Source organism: Chrysemys picta, chromosome 7 (assembly GCF_011386835.1).
Source record: "Chrysemys picta bellii isolate R12L10 chromosome 7, ASM1138683v2, whole genome shotgun sequence".
Taxonomy (NCBI): Eukaryota; Metazoa; Chordata; order Testudines; family Emydidae; genus Chrysemys; species Chrysemys picta.
The window spans coordinates 98,135,224-98,156,026 of record NC_088797.1 but is presented as its reverse complement, the minus strand read 5'-3'; the positions used below and the strand labels follow the sequence as shown (position 1 = coordinate 98,156,026).

At 39.2% G+C, this 20,803-nt stretch overlaps 1 protein-coding gene across 3 annotated transcripts in view; it reads left to right on the top strand.

Annotated features, from left to right (window-relative positions):
• Positions 1 to 20,803, top strand: part of BTAF1 (B-TFIID TATA-box binding protein associated factor 1) — a 104,865-nt gene that overhangs the window by 28,765 nt on the left and 55,297 nt on the right. For 2 of the 3 annotated variants that reach the window (XM_005301302.5, XM_005301304.5), the window contains exons 9-19: positions 2,938 to 3,027; positions 5,713 to 5,808; positions 5,902 to 6,078; positions 6,678 to 6,818; positions 7,003 to 7,127; positions 12,713 to 12,833; positions 13,064 to 13,168; positions 13,418 to 13,567; positions 14,964 to 15,106; positions 15,285 to 15,459; positions 16,085 to 16,288. In XM_005301302.5, the coding sequence (XP_005301359.1) occupies positions 2,938 to 3,027; positions 5,713 to 5,808; positions 5,902 to 6,078; positions 6,678 to 6,818; positions 7,003 to 7,127; positions 12,713 to 12,833; positions 13,064 to 13,168; positions 13,418 to 13,567; positions 14,964 to 15,106; positions 15,285 to 15,459; positions 16,085 to 16,288 (1,527 nt within the window). The remainder of the gene's footprint in view (positions 1 to 2,937; positions 3,028 to 5,712; positions 5,809 to 5,901; positions 6,079 to 6,677; positions 6,819 to 7,002; positions 7,128 to 12,712; positions 12,834 to 13,063; positions 13,169 to 13,417; positions 13,568 to 14,963; positions 15,107 to 15,284; positions 15,460 to 16,084; positions 16,289 to 20,803) is intronic. The other variant, XM_042856797.2, reaches the window with a different exon arrangement.

The window sequence follows — 20,803 nt, the reverse complement described above, 5'->3', positions numbered from 1 at the left end:
GTGTCAAAGTTTGCAGATGATACTAAACTGTTCAAGATAGTTAAGATCAAAGCAGACTGTGAAGAACTTCAAAAAGATCTCACAAAACTAAGTGATTGGGCAACAAAATGGGAAATGAAATTTAATGTGGATAAATGTAAAATAATGCACATTGAGGAAAAATAACCCCAACTATACATACAATATGATGGGGGGGCTAATTTACCTACAACGAATCAGGAAAAAGATCTAAGGAATGGTGTCCCTAGCCTCTGTTTGTCAGAGGGTGGAGATGGATGGCAAGAGAGAGATCACTTGATCATTACCTGTTGGGTTCATTCCCTCTGGGGCATCTGGCATTGGCCACTATTGATAGACAGGATACTGGGCTAGATGGACCTTTTGGTCTGACCCAGTACGGCCGTTCTTATGTTCTTATGACTCTTTCCAATTTTTCCACATCCTTCTTGTAGTGTTGGGCCCAAAACTGGACACACTACTCCAGATGAGGCCTCATCAATGTCGATCACGTCCCTCGATCTGCTGGCAATGCCTCTACTTATACAGCCAAAAGTGCCATTAGCCTTCTTGGCAACAAAGGCACACTGTTGACTCATATCTAGCTTCTCATCCACTGTAACCCCTAGGTCCTTTTCTGCAGAACTGCTGCCTAGCCATTTGGTCCCTAGTCTGTAGCATGCATGGGATTCTTCCGTCCTAAGTGCAGGACTCTGCACTTCTGATGAGATTCAACAAAGAGATTTCTTTTGGCCCAATCCTCTAATTTGTCATAAGAATGAAGTCACAGTTCTTTATGTAGTCACCTAAACAGGTCAGTGACTATCACACACACATACACCCCCCGCCTGCAAATTTGTCATTTAATGGGCTCTCAAGTAGAGTGCATCTCCCTTTTTGGAGTCAAAATCACTATAATCAATACTTTCTCACTAAAACAAAATATAACAAGATAAAGTGGTAAAATGCACTTACCTAAGACAGCACTTCCTACAAGTCAAACATTCTTCTTGTTCTATAGAGTAATAATAATAAAAAAAACCCTCAGTGTCTACTGTCCCCTCAGTTCAAGATGGCCATTGAGGTAGACTGCACTAGAAGAAAGAAGCTTGCATGTACTTAAGTGAGCAACTCAAAACAGGGTGTTTCACTTAGGGCATGGCTACACTTGCAGATGTAGAGCGCTTTGAGGTAAACCAGTCTTCGGAGAGTGCACACACAGCATTCCACAGTAATGGTTGATTTGTCTCTGAGCAGATAAGCGGCCGGCTGTCAGATACTTCCATATCTTCTTGAAGGTGGGCAGATCTTTCCAGAGGTTGACTCCATATGAATATATATAACAATCTGGAGAGAATAACTTGCATTTGAGACAAAAACATCCTAATAATTACTTGGTTATAACTTTCAAAGTATTTTCAGTAATGAAACTACAGATTTAAAAATGGCGAGTGTAGTCTCTACCTCAGTACCTTGTCTTTTGGCTCTATATAGAACTACACACTTTGGTGCATTCAGCATCTATACATTAGGATTGAAACGGAAAGCTTTGTGAATCTTCCCCCCCTTCCTTTCATGTAACCTCAGAGAATTTAGGGCTGAATGGCTTCCCAGATCACTGAGGGAATATTTTATTCTTATTTACCTGAAAGGTAAATCTTAATACCTCTGCTCCTTAATACAGCTGTTTGACATAGCTCCTTAACTTTGCTATGGAAGCTGATATGCATGTACAGATGGAGTCATAGTGAATCATTTATATTGTCACATACTGAGTTCCCAGAGCTCAGGGATTTTGAGGGATTTGGCTCTCCATTGGTTCTTGCTTTGGTTAATAGAACCATGAAGACCATCAGAGCCTAGAAGACTGATTGTTGCAAGCCACCACCAGTGAATTGATTCCCTGGGGATCAGGACTTTTATTATTATTATTATTATTATTATTATTATTATTTATTATTACTATTATTTTATTTTAGATCCATGCCTCTGTCTCCACCACTAATCACACTTCAAGCTCACATCGCCTACTGTACTGGTGCTAATACTTGGTTTTAGTGTTTAATGAAAGATTCTTTGGTTCTGGATTTTGATCTCTAGTGCCTGTATTTCAGATTGTTGGTAATCCCTAACTCTCACCTATAATTTGCTATTCTAAGGGATGATTTGTGTGGCTCTGTATTCTGCCTCATTGTTTAACAGTAAAAACTTTTTTAGAATGTCCTCTTCTGACTGTTGACTTCTGGCTCTGAGAAACATCCCTCAAATGTTTACACTCAAAGTGCAGGAATATCTCTTTAGAAGGAAAAACTGTTTACCTCAAATTCTGTTTCTTTGAAGAAGATCTGTCTTGACTATTATGCAGGCATCCAAGAGCCTGAGTCCTATATAATGCTATTTTAGGATAAGCAGAATTACGTATAAATAACCCCCCTTTACCTGCCTTGAAATGCTTGCTGCTCTTAATCTACAAAGAAATATTGCAATCCCTTGATATGGTTAGGAAGATTTTGTGCGATTGCTCTAAAACTTCATCCAGCATCGGTAAAGGAGCTTTGGTATAATAACTCTTCATGTCTCTGAATGAACCTCTTCTGAGAAGTATCTGGCACTCATAATACAGAGAAATAAAACCTAATAAAAATGACATCCTTCTCCATAATCAGACTTTAGAGAAACACTGAAGACTTCTGGGGAAGATCAGGGAAATCTCATTACTGATTTCCATCACCTTTGCCCAGTAACTTCCTACGTATGTGTAAATGTTATAAAATGTCACCAAATCTGTAGCATTCAGAACTTGTTACTGGAATGAAAAGCAATTTATATTATTTGAACGTTTTCCAACTTCAATTGATACTGAGCATTTATAGATGGTAAAAAATAAATAAATACATAAATAATTGGTCTGTTTTTATTCCCCTCTTTTGCATGTCTTAGGTTCGGCATGGTGCAGGCACTGCGCTGAGGGAAATACTTAAAGCACATGGGAAAAGTGGTGGCAAAATGGGAGACAGTACTGTAGAAGAGGTAAAATTAGAAGTCGATGATGATAATCAGCTTATTGAAATACAGGCCAATCAATATTTAAGTGTAGCTTCTTTTGCAACCTGCAGAACTCTTCTCTTCAAATACTAAAATTGGGATACACCGATGATAGAGGCAATTTAGGAGTGGCTGTAAAAGGTGTACTCTAATGACAAAATGTAAATCACCTTTTTAAAAAAAAAAAACAACAAAAAAAAACCCTTGACAATTGAGTGCAAACTTGAATTTCAAGAATCAGCTTTGCCATTAGAAAGTATTGGAATCAATATGTTCCAAAGTTGTGACAAGGCAAATTCTACAGCTTAAAATAGTTTGGCTAATTTAATAAACCTAATTTAGCTAAAATGGCTTTTAGATTATAAAGCAAGTTGTATAATGCTTTTTAATAGGAAAGCTGATTCCATTGGCTTGCTTTGGATTACTAAACCAGGAAGAAGTATTGAGAAGGCAGTCCCCATTTATTTAAAAAAAGCACTTGAGTGGGCTATTGATATAGTAGCCCTTAGTAAGTTTTTAGAAATACCTGCTAACTTCTGCCACCCTTCTTCACATAGTTGCCCTATAATCCTCTGAGCTGGCTGTTGTAAAAGGGACTGTAAGAAAGGCATCAATGCCTCACCCCAATTGCAGAGCAATTGGAAAGTAGTCAGGTCTATAAGAGCCCGTGCTGTAGAGGATGTTCAGGGTTTTTTTTGTTTTTGTTTTTTTCCTTGGGGTAAGGGCACATGTGAGAGACATACTTTTACAGCCCAGCAATTCTGCACCTTTGCGGTGGCCCAGAGAGGCCATTGCCATGGAAATGCAAGTTGGACTGCCCTACCCAGTGCTGGGAGCCCATTACTCTGGGAGGGGGGAATGAGGTGGACAGAGAGGTACAAGCTGCCATCTCTCCTTTTTGCATCCATGCAAGGATGAATTTGCCCCATTGGAACTTTTTGCAGAATACTTTTTGTGAGTAAGGATGGGAGAATATGAACCTAAATATTTAGCCATTGACGGAATTCTAAATTGTATAGTCTTTAGTTCTTTTCTTGTTTGAAAATGTACTTGTCCGATGGAGATTGCAATTCATTGTCAGAATTGGGAAGAATAAAGTAAATAACAAGTATAGCAATAAAACTACATAAATTTCATGAATATTAAAATGATAGCTTTTGGGGGGGATTGGTGGAGAGCTGATATATTTGAGGGGTCTTGGGGGGTGAAGGTGGTTTTGGTAATGTCTTTTAGCATTTGTATAGTGTTCAGTCTCTAGAGTCTAGTGAACTTGACTTACTGTTTAAATAGAGATGGAGGAAATCTTAACTAGCGCAGGGCTTAGCAGAAATTGATTGCTTTCATTCTATCTCTTTTCCTAGAATAAAACAATACTTGATGGTTTATTTTAGACTTATTTGTAAATGTGTTCAAACAACTATTACAAGATTCAGTAGTTGACTTGTGTTGTAGGGAATGGGCATTACTTAGTGTTTGCGAGTCTTAAGATTTTCTAAAATTTAATAATATTTAGAAGTATGAATATACAGAGATGGGCATATAGTAACAAAACTGGATCTAGTAACTAGATGAGCACATAAAATATCAACTGTTACAGCTGTTCTTTTTTAACATCTGCATAGTGTCACAATTTGCTCACCTTGACCAATGCAGAGAAGGAAAAGATTGTTTAATATTTGCAGTGTTCTTGTATTACCCAAGTAGTTTGTTTCTTCAGATTAAAATCAATGAATCTTGGCTGATGTTTCCAGTTCTAAAAATGAGGCAGAAATTTCCAAGTAGTTCACTTCTTATTTGGATAAGGAAAAAGTTCCTAAATGCTGGTTTGGCTCTCCTCCCACACCAAAAATAATTTTTTGATGTGACCACTTAACCCTTCATATATGGTTCAGCCCCATAAGAGCTTGAGTGTTCTGTCACATGGGTAGAGCACAGAGGTACTGATGAAATGAAGTCAACCTCTTTCCAAACCCAGGGCTAGAGTCCAAGACTGTGCCCTATGCCCAGTTGTTGATATCGGAACCATAGTGATTCATCATTTATCCTTTGGCAGGCCTTTGTGACCCATATGGGGCCCATGTGGAGACCCTTTCCTCAGCACAGAGTGGTGCACATGCACCCTTGCACAGTTGCTCCACTTGTAGTCCTGCTGCTCAACTTCTGTGTGGCCTTGGCTACACTGGCGCTGTACAGCGCTGCAACTTGCTGCGCTCAGGGGTGTGAAAACGCCCCCCCACCCCCCGACCGCAGCGCTGTAAAGCGCCAGTGTAATCAGCACTGCACGCTCGCTCGCAGCGCTGCAAGCTATTCCCCTCGGAGAGATGGAGTACTTGCAGTGCTGCGAGAGCTCTCTTGCAGCGCTGGCGGCGCGACTACACTCATGGCAGTGCTGTGAATTCTCAAGTGTAGCCAAGGCCTAAAAGACTTAAGTGGTGCTTGTGACCTTGTGCTGCCCCTCCATACAGTGGATTAATGTCACTGCTGGACACTTAAGTGATTGGGGGGCTAGGGAGAGAAGATCTGCTTGTAATGCAGATATACAGTTAGTCACAGGTTTAACTACTGTGATACAATCTTCAGTATGAATTTAGATAAAGCAAAGGAATCTTGAGAATTTTTCTATGAACGAATTTAGCAAACGGTATTTAATTTCCTTTCTTTTTTTAACAGATGGCTCAGCAGCATCAGGAATGGCTGGAAGACTTAGTTATTAGACTCCTTTGTGTCTTTGCATTAGACAGATTTGGAGACTTTGTTTCAGATGAAGTAAGTGTCGACTCTTAGACTTGCTAATCTATTTCCATGTCAGACTTTATGTAGAAATGCTTTGATTTGTGTCCATTATTCACTATGTCCTAGGTTGTAGCACCAGTACGTGAGACTTGTGCTCAGACTTTGGGAGTAGTATTGAAACATATGAATGAGACTGGAGTTCATAAAACTGTGGATATTCTCCTGAAGTTGCTCACACAAGATCAATGGGAAGTGAGACATGGCGGTCTGCTAGGAATCAAGTATGCTTTGGCAGTTCGTCAGGTAATCACCTTCTGTGGTTGTTTGGTTTTTTTTTTTCTATTCAAAGTCACTAACACTAGAAAAATTTTGTTTTCACAGAGACTTATTGTAAAAATCCAGAAACAGGAGTGAAGAGAGTAGAAGGTGGTATATGAATTTGATGCTGTCATTTGTTTTCAAGAAACACATGTTTAAAATATATGGCATATTAAATGAAACCATATCCAGTGGTGACTTCCCAACCCCCTCCCATCCCCCCGTGGTAAAACACTATGGCTTGGTACAACTGAAGTCTGTCAATTAGAGGTTCTAATAGTGGAATAACAAAAGTGTACTGCAGGTTCTGACTGAAGCATATTTCTAGGACAAATTCACTCTAATTTATAAGCTAGATTAGCTTTCCTTCATGAGTGGTAACTTTTTAACACTTCAGAATGGTTGCTATTTCTGTTTATCTGACCAAATTGTGGGGGGGGACGGAAGGGGTAGTTGTTTTTTTGTTTTTTTTTTTTACTTGTTGGTTTTTCAAAAGAGGAAGAAGAGGACTCTGAGATTTTGGAAAGATATTCAGTTTAATAAATGCTTCCTTATTCAATTTATGAATTAAACTTGTTTTTTAGGATATGATTAATACTTTATTGCCTAAAGTCTTGCCTGCAATAATTGAAGGTCTCCAAGACCTGGATGACGATGTCCGAGCTGTTGCTGCAGCATCTTTAGTACCAGTAGTGGAAAGCCTTGTTCACCTTCAATCACAAAAGGTGAATGGCTTATTTTCTACATTTTGACTTCGAAAAGTTCATCTTGGATCTGAACAAGAAAGCAATGTTTATAGTGCAGTACACAAATTTTTATTTCCTCATTTTGTTATATAGAAGACTGACCTATCTTACAAAGAGAGAGGGAAAAAATAAATAACTTCTCCCCTTGTGCTTATTCCTCGAGGTACCCTTTATTCTTAATACACTGTGGGATGCTCTTCTGGAATTGGATGATCTGACAGCTTCTACAAACAGCATCATGATCCTTCTTTCCTCCCTTCTAACTTATCCTCAGGTCCAAAAATGCAGGTACCTCTTTCCAGCTACTACTTAAGAGACAGATCCAAGCATTTGTTACTGAAGCAGTTCATATTGGAATAATCTAAATTCATAGCAAATTACACTGTACATGGAGGAGATAATGTATAATGTTGGGAAGGTATCTTTCTGCAGCAAATGGATGCTGGTATAAATTTGAGGACAAATTTTGTAAGTTGGTCAAAGGCTATTAAAGGGCAGTGCACTTTCTTTTTTAGGACACACTAATAATCTAGTAACAAAATTTTACACACTTGGTCACTAGATTTAACACCACTCTTTGTTAAGAAATTAAAAGTTTAAAAGCAATAGCCACTACTTATGCATGACCCTTAATTATTTCTGTTGTGCTAAGTGGGAGCTGTTAGCCTGCACTAAACTGCCCCATCCTGCAGACTTCATATACACAAACCCTGTTGACTATAACAGGAGAGTTACACAGATGCAACACACATCCAAGGTCTTTGGGGTCAGACCCCAAGCAAAAGGCAAAGGAATAAGCCCATCTTATTCACAGAACCACTGGCTGTATCATTGATGCAAGGAAACAAGTAAATAGAACAAACTGGACAAATCCATGTTGGCTTCTGTTCAGTAAACAGAATTCCTGCCCCCCCCCCCAAAAAAACACCAAACCAAACCAAAAAAACACCTGACTATGCATACTGAAACTTTCACTTAAAGCGTAGGCAGACATTAGTAAATTTACCCTTGTCCCTCTTTTCTCCATATTTTTTTCCCTCTTTTATCTGTCTCCTCTAATTGTCTTGTCTACCTGATTAAATATTACCAGTGTGTATCTTTGTAAAGGATGAGAACATCTCACTATATTTTTATCATCCCTACTCATACATCAGGGAGATTCATTTTTTAAGACTCTAATCCATTATTCAATAGTTGGTTTTTTTTTTTTGGTCTCCACTATCTCAAATTTATTTAGTTGTACTGTCATGGCCCTTTTTAACAGGCGGGGGTGAGGGGAAGAGAAAGAGGGCAAAAATACTGCTTTAAAATGCTGTCCGCAGGAAAAAAAAGAAAATTTAAAAGGATTTCAAGCTCTTAATTTTTGTCCCCAAAATCTTCCTTCTCATCGCTTTCTTGGTCACTGTGAACACCACCACCATTCTCACAGTCACTCAATCTGGGTGTTGTCTTTGACTGGGCCATTTCTAGGCTGCTGCCTTGAGACCATGTCTAAATATTGTCTCTTCCTGCCCTAAGTCTAAGTGCTTGTTTACATTGGGGAATTGAGTAGCACGGCTATTCTGGAATAGCCATTGTGCAGTAGCTCTTCAGGCATAATTTAGTTATTTTTGGAATTGCTCTCTGCACACTATTCTGAAATAAGTGACATTATTCCAGAATAATGTCTGGACATGGGAATTATTCTGGAATAGCTATGCTGATCAATGTCCTTCATGTAGACAAGGCCTTCAGAGCCAGCCTTTATGATCAATTCATACAAGTAAAACTCTTGACGTGGCTCTCATCTAGTGTCTGGGCTTGTGTGATGGGGTTCGGTCCATCACTGTGTGGCGCCTCCTGCAGGCTGTCCTGGGGACTAGTGCTGTACACCAGTGCACCCTCTTTTGGTGATGTCTCGCCATCGTCACTTCTGCTCCAGGGACCCACGTCACTCCCAGGACTGTGGTGTCCTCTTCATGATACAACCACATGGCTGTGCCATACTTGGTGTTCCCCCCTTCTGGGCAACAGTATCAGTGTCCCTCAGTCCAGCCACTTCCTCAGTGGCAAGTGGAAGTTGGGGGGACCCAGGCCTGCCTACTACTTTGGGTGGCTGCCACTTGCTGCATCACCTCCGACTTCTCTGTAGATCTCCCTGGGCCACTTCCTCGTGACCCCAGCACCCTCTTTTTTTTTTTTTTTTTTTCCCTTGCCTCACAGCCTTAGCCTGCAAATCCCTGAAGCCTGCCAGGCGCTGCCTTTAGCTCCCTGGGTCTCCACCTGCTAGGGCAACCAGACAGCAAGTGTGAAAAATCGGGACCGGGGGTGGGGGATAATAGGAGCCTATATGAGAAAAAGACCCAAAAATTGGGACTGTTCCTATAAAATTGGGACATCTGGTCACCCTACTGCCTGCAGCACTACTATGTGCAGGGTGCTTGCTGCCCCCACCTGCAAGGCAGCCAGTCCTCCTCCCTCCTCAAGCTCCAGGGAGTGACTAAAGCTGCTCTGTACTGCAGCTTTTCTTATATGGGCCTGCCCAGCCCTGATTGGCTGCTCCTATAAGCCCTTCTGTGATTGACTGCCTTCTGTGCAGCCTCCTTATGGCTTTATTAGGGGCCAGTGTGGGGCAGATGCCCAATTGTGGCTTGTCACTGCCTCTCTGTTCTTCCCAAACGTTATCTTGCACCCTTTAAAATACATTCAAAACACTGCTGCAAAGATTATCTTGACTTGTAGCTCTGGCCATGTCACCAGCCACCCTTAGCAACCCTCTCCTAACTGGCCCATTTTCACTGCATCAAATACACTACTCAGGTTCACCTTTATGTTCCTTTATCTCCTAGTCCTGCCCTAGCTATCACTACTTATCCGCTATTGAGGCACACCTCTATTTCACCAAAAATGCCAATCTTCTTTGCCTGTTGTTCAGATTTTTCTCATAAGCACCTTCATGTGTTCTTCTATGCCATCCTTTATGCATAAAGGAGTTTCCTGTAACAATTTAGTATCCTCGTTCATCTCTCTCCTTAATTTTCGTTTGCTGTGATGGCTACAAAACACTTGATAATGGCTAGACAGCTGATGTGCTCTGACCACTGCTGCTTTTACTTACAGTAGTCTCACATTGAGGCCTATAGTTTATTATTTGCAGTGCAGAAACAAATAATTGATTTCCTAAAGTACTTAAAGTAGAGAGATTCTATGAGAAGCTACTGTGAATTAAATCTAAGGGTTCAAGTTACATCATAATGACCTTTGAAAGTAATACTAAGCCTTTTGGATTTTTCCTTTTTTCTCCAGCTGATGGTCTGAGGTTTTTGTTGTTGTGTATTATATGGCTCCTATCCTTGTGTCCCTCCCCCCCCCCCCCTTTAAAAAATTAAATAAATAAAAATCCATCTTTCATTTGACTTTCAAGCTATTCTGCAACTCCTTTCTTTTCAGCAACCCTAAGTTTTGAAATTTCACTGTGATATAGAAACTTGAATTACCATTAGTAAATCATTTTAGCTATTTTGGGAGCTGGGATGCGGCATGAAGGGTAAAAAATATAGTTTTGCTATTTTAAGTCGCAACAAACCAGTTTATTGTACAGTTTATTGTATAGTTAAAATTAAACTATTAACATTAATTTAATGCATGACATGTGACTTTACTGCCATGTATTAGAACACTTCTGTATTGGTTTGGGTTCACTTACTTTTCCATTTTGTATGTATTATATGTGACTCTATAGGTATAATCTAGTTTACATAACTTCATAAAGAGACTTTCGGGAATATTCTAAACATAAAACTAAGTGGCATTCTCAGTCTTCTGTTTTCAAGTAGCATGTGCTGCTGCTGATTCCCCTTTCACCTCGGGGGGGGGGATAGCTCAGTGGTTTGAGCATTGGTCTGTTAAACCCAGGGTTGTGAGTTCAATCCTTGAGGGGGCCACTTGGGGATTTGGGGCAAAATCAGTACTTGGGCCTGCTAGTGAAGGCAGGGGGCTGGACTCGATGACCTTTCAAGGTCCCTTCCAGTTCTAGGAGATGGGATATCTCCACTAATTATTATTATTATTATTATTATTTTATTGCTGATGTGTGGGAGGCAACTTTAGTAGAGGGCCAATTTTGTTTGGGGGGTGTGTGTGTGTGTGTTTGGTTTTTTTGTTGTTGGTTTTTTGTTTTTTGCTAGAAATAGGAAATGAAAAAGTATAAATCAATACCAAGAAAACTAATGTTTTCACTCATCCTCTCCCTCACTTACTTAAACAGTGAGTTCATTAATGCCAGAATTAAAAGTGGAGACCCATCTATCCTTTGATACCTTTTTAGTCGGAGATTAGCTACACCAGGGTGTGAATCTGGAATTTGTACCACTTCTTGGGTGTATAATCTGCTTTTCATGGTATGCAGTAACTCAGTGGAATTTATGGGGAAGACCCATATGATGAACTCTAGTAGTTTGATTTTACAACAGTAACAAACAGCTTCAATCAAAGTGTTTTAAATCACTGTAGTGTAGTGTGCATATTGCAGTTTAGTGGTTGCCCCACACCACTAAAAGTCAGTGGGGGCTTTTACATTGACAAAGGATGCAGACCCATTGTGAATCTCTGTTTTGAATGGAGCTTTTCTGTGGAAAAAAGATTTTTCCTATTGGAGGGTTTAACTCTATATCCTTAATCTTGGGAGGTAAATTGAATATCTAAAAATAAAATCCCCTTCTCCATCTCTAATCTTCCTCTTCCTCCACCTGTTTTGTTTTCCTTTCCGTATAATTTTTTCCTCCCAATTCCTCCATTGTCTTCTGCTTCTGTGTCTCTTACCATCTCACAATCGTGTGTACGTGCTGTTTATTCGTAGGACAATAATAACCCTTTAAGAGCTGTAAATAACTGCCCTTTAAAGACAAAGCATTGGTAAAACATTTGTTTTGGATTAATCAGTGGTTTTATTAATAAATATTTGCCTCTTTGTTTTGAGTGTACAGGCTTTTGATTCGTTTAGATTTATTGTAGTAACTGATTTTTGTTTCCTTTTAAAAAGGTTAGTTATGCTTATCCAATAGTCAGGATTACAGCAGTTAACTTTTCCACAACAATAAATTGAAGAAATATTTCACCTGGGGGCTTTGGTGAAGACAATAAATCACTTAAGTTCTTTTCTTTAGATAGAATTATGATATTAAATCTTTCAGGAATCATCAATGAGATGCCTTGGTCAAAGGTTCTTATATAAATTATGAAAACTATCTCTATTTCAGTATATTCTCATAATGTTTGTGCCAATGTTAAAATCTCAAGCAGGAAAAATCAGTTAAGGCAGAAACTTTGTAATTCGCCCCATTGCATGGAAGGTGGTATCTCCAATGAGTTCATGTGTAATAACTATTTTAATTCTCAGGCACGAGGAGTTAGCTAAGGAAAAGTTTCATCCTTAATGTCTAACTGCATGACAGTGAAGAAATTGACTGACCTTTAAAATGAAATGTGCTTATTTTCTATGTGCTTGGTTGGGGTGGAGGTAGGAAAGGGGGACGTACTTTATTTTAAGTGTGGAAGAAACCATAGTAATTAAGGATATAGTTACAGTAGGCCTTACTAATTTGGACAAGCTTCTGAATTTTGCCATTAACAAGTAAACACACTTTTTATATATAAAAAAAAAAACCACACAACTCAAACCATTTATTTTGACCATTGTAGTTGAGCTATAACTTGATCCTGCACTTAACATGGCTTGGGGAATACACAGTGTTACTTTTCTATTTTTCCTTCAAAAAAGTCCCTTTTTAACTAAATATTATAACTGGATATAAATAGAATGAACTTACTTTTTTTTAATTTCCTTTCCTTTTAACCCCCCCCCCCCCCCCCCCCCCCCCCCCAAAATGTACCAGTATCCAGCAATCCCTCACCGTTTTGGTCCCACGCGTATGGCCATTCTTGCATCATACTATATCATCTGTTCGAAAAGCAGCATTGGAAACTTTATTTACGCTGTTATCTACCCAAGACCAGGTAAGAACTAATAATTATAATATCACTTACCAATTACAATTCAGAAGTGGTTTGTGCATGGTCTTTGAGTCACTTGATAACTCTTACAAGTTATGTGGAAAACATTTGTGGTCTACTTCCTCTCTGGGTAGAGGTGGATGCCACTTTAATAGCGAGAACCTAAAATAATATATGTTTAAATTACATTGTATGTTAGAATTTTCTCACACTCATCATATCCCTGTCTTCAGAGTTCTTCAGCCTGGCTAACTCCGATTCTGCAAGATATGTTGAGGCACATTTTTCAGTTTTGTATTTTAGAAAGCAGCCAAGATATTCTGGACCTTATTCACAAGGTATTTATTTAACTTATGACTATGCTCTCTCTTGTTCATAAGTCTGACTCTTTTTTATGTGCCACCCTTTGTCAGATGCATGACCTTCAGTCTACCTAATTGCATGGTGTTCTACTGCTGTACGTTGATTTCACTATGATCATTGTGAAACTGTTCCTAGATCTTGGATGTCATGTTGATCAAATGTTTGCATAGATACCATGATACGTATTTCTAATGTACACAATTTTTTTCCCCCCCTCCCTCAAGGTGTGGCTGGAACTGTTAAACAAAGCATCAGTACAATACGTGGTAGCAGCGGCTTGCCCATGGATGGGAGCCTGGCTCTGCTTAATGATGCAGCCTTCTCACTTGCCTATTGATTTAAATATGTTGCTAGAAGTAAAAGCCAGATCAAAGGTAAAAAAACAATTTTTAAAACCTTTGTGGGAAATCAAGGAAACCAGTGATTACTGAGGTGCTGTAGCAAGACTGTGACTGGCCTGTGTAGAAAGGCAGGACAGTGCTATTGCCTCCAAGACTCTGTGGGCATTGTTACCATATAGGTGGAACTATGAATCCCCACAGCAGCCTGCAGGGCAGTTCCACTATTTGTGTATGTGGCCATTGAAGGAAATACAGTCCCAACTGGAGTTCCACTTGCAGCAATACAGTTTTGCATCACCCTGACACAAGCCAGTACCTAAATGGCACAACTTGGCCCTGTATAAGAACTTTAAAATAACAAAAAAAACTTGTCATTTTAAAGTTCTTATAAAGTTTTGACGCTATTATTACAGGTATGGCACGATTTTTCTTCTTTATATAAATAATTTTTCAAGGCCAAATACAAAAGTATGTAATAAAGCCTATTGTGCAATTAATAGAAGCTGTTTAACTAAAAGTAATTTAAACATTAGTTCACTCAAAAATGCCTTGGAGCCTGTCTGGCAGATACTCTAATTCTCCATGTAATAAATACTCCTTAGACCTGGTCTATATCTAAAACTTGTCACTCAGGGCTGTGAAAAATTTTGCACCCAGTGCACTGTAGTTAGTCAACCTTAACCCCTGGTGTAGATGCGGTTAGGTTGATGGAAGGAGTCTTCAATTGACCTAGCTACCACCTCTCGAAGAATTGATGTTACAGGAGTTGTAAGTTGATGGAAGGGGTGTTTGTGTTGATGTTGCTTACATCGATGTAGGAAGTGTCTATGCTCCTGCACTGCTGTAGTGTACTCTTACCCATCTGTGGATGGATCAAACTATGCTCTGTGCTCCTTGTTAAACCCTCTACCGTTTTATAAGGTTCTAGATACTTATTATTTCAACATATTTTCATATCTGATCTGTAGTACCTATGTGTATCATTTCTCCAAATTCTGTTTGCAGAACTGAGTCAGCTTTCTCAGGATTACTTTACTCATGAGAAACTGTCATATGGTGTTTTTTCTTTTCCACTTGTTTTGGCCTCAGATTCAAACTGGAGGTCTAGCACCAAATTGGCTTAGATAAGCGAGTTAATATTCAAACCAGGCCACACATTTAGCAGTGCAGAGCCTCAGCAATAAGCCCATAGTCCTCTATCCATGATTGAAGCACCTTCAGAAGTCATTGTCAAAGTGATTCAGAGATCCTGTATTAATGTACAATCAAATCTGGTGTGGCTATTTGTCACATCGTTGCATAGAACAATTATAATTTAATATGGAAATGTGAATGAATTTTGTTTTATCTGAAATACAGAAAACTTTGGAAAGCAAAACAGACAAGATTTCTTATTACTTAATAAACATCTTCTGTATTTATTCCATAGGAAAAAGCAGGTGGCAAGCTGCGTCAAGGTCAAACCCAGAACAAAGAAGTGATACAGGAGTATATTGCTGGTGCAGACAGCGTTACAGAAGATCTGGCAACCAGGGATTATGTTGTTATGCGAGCCCGGGTGATGGCAGCAAAGTCAGTTTGTAGAAAATATGAAAAAAAGAAAAACAATACATAATCTAAAAAAGTTGTGTTATTTGTTAAATTTTAGCAAAAATTTAACTTTATCTGAGACATTTAACTTTGTCTTTAAAGTATGAACCAAGGAATGAGAATAATGTTACTGTAACACTTTTTTTCTTCTTTGGTCAAGGTTGTTAGGAGCACTTTGCTGCTGTATTTGTGATCCAAGTGTAAATACCGTTCCTCAAGAAATAAAGCCAGCTGAATCACTTGCTCAGCTACTGCTTTTCCATTTGAATTCGAAATCTGCCTTGCAGAGGATTAGTGTCGCGTTAGTAATCTGTGAGTGGGCTGCCTTGCAAAAGGTAGGATGCTTTTTACAGCAAAAATGAAATATGGTTTACTAAATTAATCAAAACAGTTTCTGTTATTGTCTGAAATAGAAGTACAACGAAAAGGCTAATACTGTATTTTTATACTGTTAAATGATGAAATCTGACAGGAGAAACCATGGTATAGAATGATTCTGAATTATTTTGAAGTTGGCTAAAAGGCAACTGTGTGGTTCAATGAATGTGTTTAAGAGTTTTACAGATATGGACTCTGATATTAAGACAGTTGAGTATCCATGTTTTCTGCATAAATACATACTATTTTTCCTTTTGTTGTGATTTTATTCTTGTTTAGTAAGTTATCCTCATTCATGTAAAATTGGGTGTTAAACCTACTTGGAAAAACTTTTCCATTAATACAGTACTGATGCTGAATTTTCATAAAATGTTGGGACCATTAACTGTTTTCATGGTATACTGAAGTTTGTATGCACGTCTTCATTTTTGTTGCTTTACGTCTTGCTATGTTAAAAGCTTTAAAGTTTGTTCAGGAACATCTAATTTATTAGAGTTCAATTGTGTTCCTTAATCTTAATTGAACAAAATAACCAGTATGAACACCTTGAAGAACTGAATTGATTGACTTGTTCTGTTTTAGGAATGTAAAGCTGTGGCCCTTTCTGTGCAGCCACGCTTACTGGGAGTCCTTTCTGAGCACCTCTATTATGATGAAATTGCTGTTCCTTTTACACGAATGCAGAATGAATGTAAACAGCTCATTTCATCACTAGCTGATGCACACATTGACATTGGGAACAGAGTAAACTACAGTGTGTTTACAATAGATCAAGCTAATGAACTGGTGAGTTAATCTGAATGAAGAGGTAGCTTCTAGTCATAATTTTCAATGTGCTGTGTAATAATGCTGAAGAATTGCAATAGTTTTTAGAAGTCCAGATATATATTGTGACTTGATTGGGCGCTTTCTCAGGTATAAGATAAGAAATGGATATTCATTATATGTGCACAGAAGAAGATGAATCAAAAGATTAGCAGCATGATATTTTTTCCATTGAAATATTTGTATCTTACAGAATTATAGAGGCACCATTTTAAGCTCACCTACTGGATTCACTATCAAAATCCTTTTAGGTCAACACATTTAAAAACACTTATGCAGTCAAATGTAATTGAGGCTGATAGGAAATATGCAAATCAAGGTTTCCTAGGAATGGTAATTTTTCTTCATGATTGAATATGTTCATTCCATCTTAGATGTGTGCACACCCAGTGCCCCAGAGCCAGAGATATTTTTTCCTTAGCAGAACCTGTCAGAGTATTACATGTGCCCTGTCCATGATGGTATAAAGGAAGGTGAGGTGGAGGATGGGACAAAGTAAAGCTTCCTCTGGGAAGAGATGCTCCCCAATACAGACCTCTTCTTTTCATTAACGATCATTGAGGCAAGCCTCCCACTTCAGTACCGACCCCTTCAATGCAAAAAATATCTTGGTACTGATGACACTAGAGGGCTGTCCAGCACATGGGACCTGTTCTGTATCTCCGAGCTGGATTATCCAGTAGTGCAGTAGACAAACTAGCTGGTGTACTGCTTGATTTCAGGCTTCATCTATAAACGTACAAAGATTGTTCAGCCCTTGATACCATGATCACAGTCCAGGATATCTCTGACCCACACTTTCCTACTGTCTTGGAAAGACACTGTTGTATGCCTACCCTCCCATTCCACTCCTTCCAAGAGTTTTGCTCAAGCAGGATTATGCTCATGTGATCCTCCTAGCACTGGTGTGCCCTCACCAGCATTGGTTATCCATTCTGCTGAGCTTACTGGATAGAGGTCTTTTGACACGATCTTCAGAACCACACTTGATCTCCCAGTACCATTGTCTGTACATAGCAACCTGGCTGCTCTCCATCTTATGGCCTGGTTGCTCCATGGTTAACACTTAGGAGGTGGAGTGTTCAAGGAATGTTATCTACTACATATGTTTACCTGTTGACGTGGAAACAGTTCTCCTTATAGTCAAAGCAGAAGGGTGATTGGGCAGTTCTGGCTACTATCGATCATGTTTTGGACTACTTGTTCCCTCTGAATCAACAAGGTCTATTGATTAGTTCAATCAGGGTTCCCCCTCATAGTTGTCTCCACTTTACATACTGCTGTTGCAGGCCACAGTGTATTCTAATCCAATGTCAGTTAGATTGATAAAAGGTCTGGACATATCCCTACATCATGAATACCATTCCTCCCTCGGACTAAAATCTGGTGCGAACAAGGTTGATGGATCCACTCTTTGAACCAGTGGCGTCCTGCTCTTTTCTGCATCTCTTTGAAAATAGCACTTTTGGTAGCTGACTTCCACAAGAAGGCTGACAATTAAAAGTATTGGTGGCTGACCCTTCTTACACAGTTTGAGGACAAAAGTATACATACATCCGCATCTGAAATTCCTGATGAAAGTAGTTTTGGAATTCCACCTCAATCAAACCATATACTTAGCGACATTCTTTCCTAAGCCCCATTGTCATAAGGATGAAGAGAAACTCCATATTTTTTTATGTGAAAAGGGTATTGGCTTTGTATTTGCAGAGGACTAGATCTTTTTTTAGGTCATCATCTTAGTTATAGACAGGATGAAAGGCCTTTCATCCTGGCCAGAGGATTTTTGTTCTGCATACTCCTGTGATATGAGATTGCAATGTACCCCCATCTGGAAGGGTGGTAGCATACTTTAAAAGATCTCATGAAGTTTCCACACCATTTTTGGCTTAGATGCCTAATAGCAGTCCTTTATAGAGCTGCAACTTGGCCATCAGTGCCTAGTTTTACTACTCATTACACTATATTTCAGCATTCCAGAGACGATGCAGAGGTTGGATGAGTAGTTCTTCAGTCCTTGTTCAAAACCCTCTCTGAAACCCACCTCCCATTTGAACTGCTTATGAGTCATCTAAAGTGGGACATGTGCAATCATTTGAAGAATAATAGTTACTAACCTATTTTGTAACTGTTGTTTTGAGATTTCATATATCCATTCCACAGCCCACCCTCTTTCCCCTTTATATCAGTCTGTCAGGTAGGAAGAAACTGAGTGGGCTGTGTGGTGGCTCTGCCCTTTATACCATTGCTCAGCAGCTGAGGGCTCATGCGCTGTCCCAAAAGGTACCATTTTGGGGGGGGGGGGGGAAATCTGTGACTCTGGTGCAGTGGGCACCTGAAGCAGAATGCAGCGCATCTCGAAGTATAACAGTTACAGAACTGGCTAGTAACTTGTTTTTTGTTTTGTTAGTGGGTTGGTAAAGAGAGGACAAGGACAGTAAGAGCATGCAGGGCTTTGGTTAGATGTTCACGTATTACTGTGTTGAGGATTTCATTAAAAAACCTCCGACCAGGCTGCATTCCCCTCTCTCTCTCTCTCTCTCTCTCTCTCTCCTTCCGCGCCTCCCCTATCTCCCCAATAATTGAGTACATCAGTACACGGTGGTAGACTTTATGATCATGGATAAAGGAAACTTCACTTGAAAGGGGTTTTTCATAAAGCATTTGTGGCGAACATCCTACATATTTGGGCAGTAACACAATTTAAAAGCCTCATAAAATTTCTCCCCTTTGCTACTGTAAGTGCTATCTTAAAGTCATATTGTATGTTTTTTGACAGCCCGATTAGTAGCTGATCTCAGATATGGATGTTTATTGATTTGCATATAAAGATTTTTTTCAAAGAGTATAAGGCCAGAAGAGACCATTAGATCATCTAGTCTGACCTCCTGTATATTACAGACAATTAAATTTCACTCAGTTACTCCTGGGTCGAGCCCAATAACTTGTGTTTGACTAAAGCATGTCTTCCAGAAAATCATCCAGTCTTGATCTGGAGATTCCAAGAGATGGAGAATCTACCACTTCCCTTGATTGTTCTAATGCTTAATCGTCAAAAAATCATGCCTAATTCTAATTTTAATTTCTCTCTGGCTTCAGCTTCCAGCCATAGGTTCTTATGTCTTTCTGTGGTAAATTAGAGCCCTTTAGTATGCAGTACTCTTTCCCCATGCAGGTGCTTAGACACTAATAAAGTCACCTCTCTTCTTTTTGATATATTAAACAGATTGAGCTCTTTAATAATCTCACTCTAAGGAATTTTCTCCAGGCCTCTGGTTCTTTTCTGAACTGTCTCCTTTTTTTCAAACTGAACTGTACATGTATTCCAGTATCAGTCTCGTCAGTGCCATAAACAGAGGTAAAATTACCTCCTTACTCCATAGTCACTGCTCCTCTGTTAATTTTGCGAAGAAGCAAGTTTGCCCTTTTTGCCACAGTGTCATGCTGGGAGCTCATATTGTTGCTTGTCCACTATGTCCTAAGTCCTCTTCAGAATTATTGCTTTCCAGGATAGTCTGCCAGTCTGTAGGTGTGGCATGCATCCAGGAACAAGGAAATGCAGAACTGGACATTTGGCTGTATTAAAATGCATTCTCTGTGAAAGAATGCAGATTACCAAGTGATCCAGCTTGCTCTGTGTGATTAACCTGTCCTCATTATTTATCACTGAACGAATCATTGTATTATCCACAAATTTTATCAGCAGTGATTTTATATTTGCTTCCAGATCACCAACAAAAATGTTAAAAGTATGTTAGGCTCAAACGGATACCTGAAGAACCTCATTAGAAACATGCCTATATAATGATTGATTCCCCATTAACAACTACTTTTTGAGATCTACCAGCCAGTTCTTAATCCATTTAACCTGTGTCTTTAGTGATATTCCGTTGTGCTAACTTCTTATTCAGAATGTTGTATAATACTAAATCAAGGTATATTACATCTACACTGTTACCTTTATCAACCAAACTTGTAATCTCAGAGGATGAAATCAGGTGCATTTGACAAGACCTTTTTTCCATAAAACAAAGTTGAATGGGGTTAATTATATTTCTATCCTTCAATTTTTCAATTGATATCAACTTTTTTCATGATTTTTGCCCTGGATAAAGTCCAGGTAACCGGCCTATACCTACCCAAGTCTTCTGTTTTTTGTTTGCCCTTTTTTAATATTGGCACTACATTGGCACTCTTCCAGGCTTCTGAAATTTTTCTGGTATCCCAAGATGTATTAAAAATTAACATCAGCAATCAGATTTCCTCAGCCAACTCTTTTATAGGACTCTTGAGTGCAAGTTATCTAGGCCTGATGATTTAAAAACACTTATCCCTAGCAGAGGTTGTCTAACCCTCCTTGGTTACTAATGGACAGGAAAGTACTGCATCATTCTCTGACAGGAGTGGCCAACTTGTGCCTCCGGAGCCACATGCGGCTCTTCAGAAGTTAATATGCATCTCCTTGTATAGGCACCG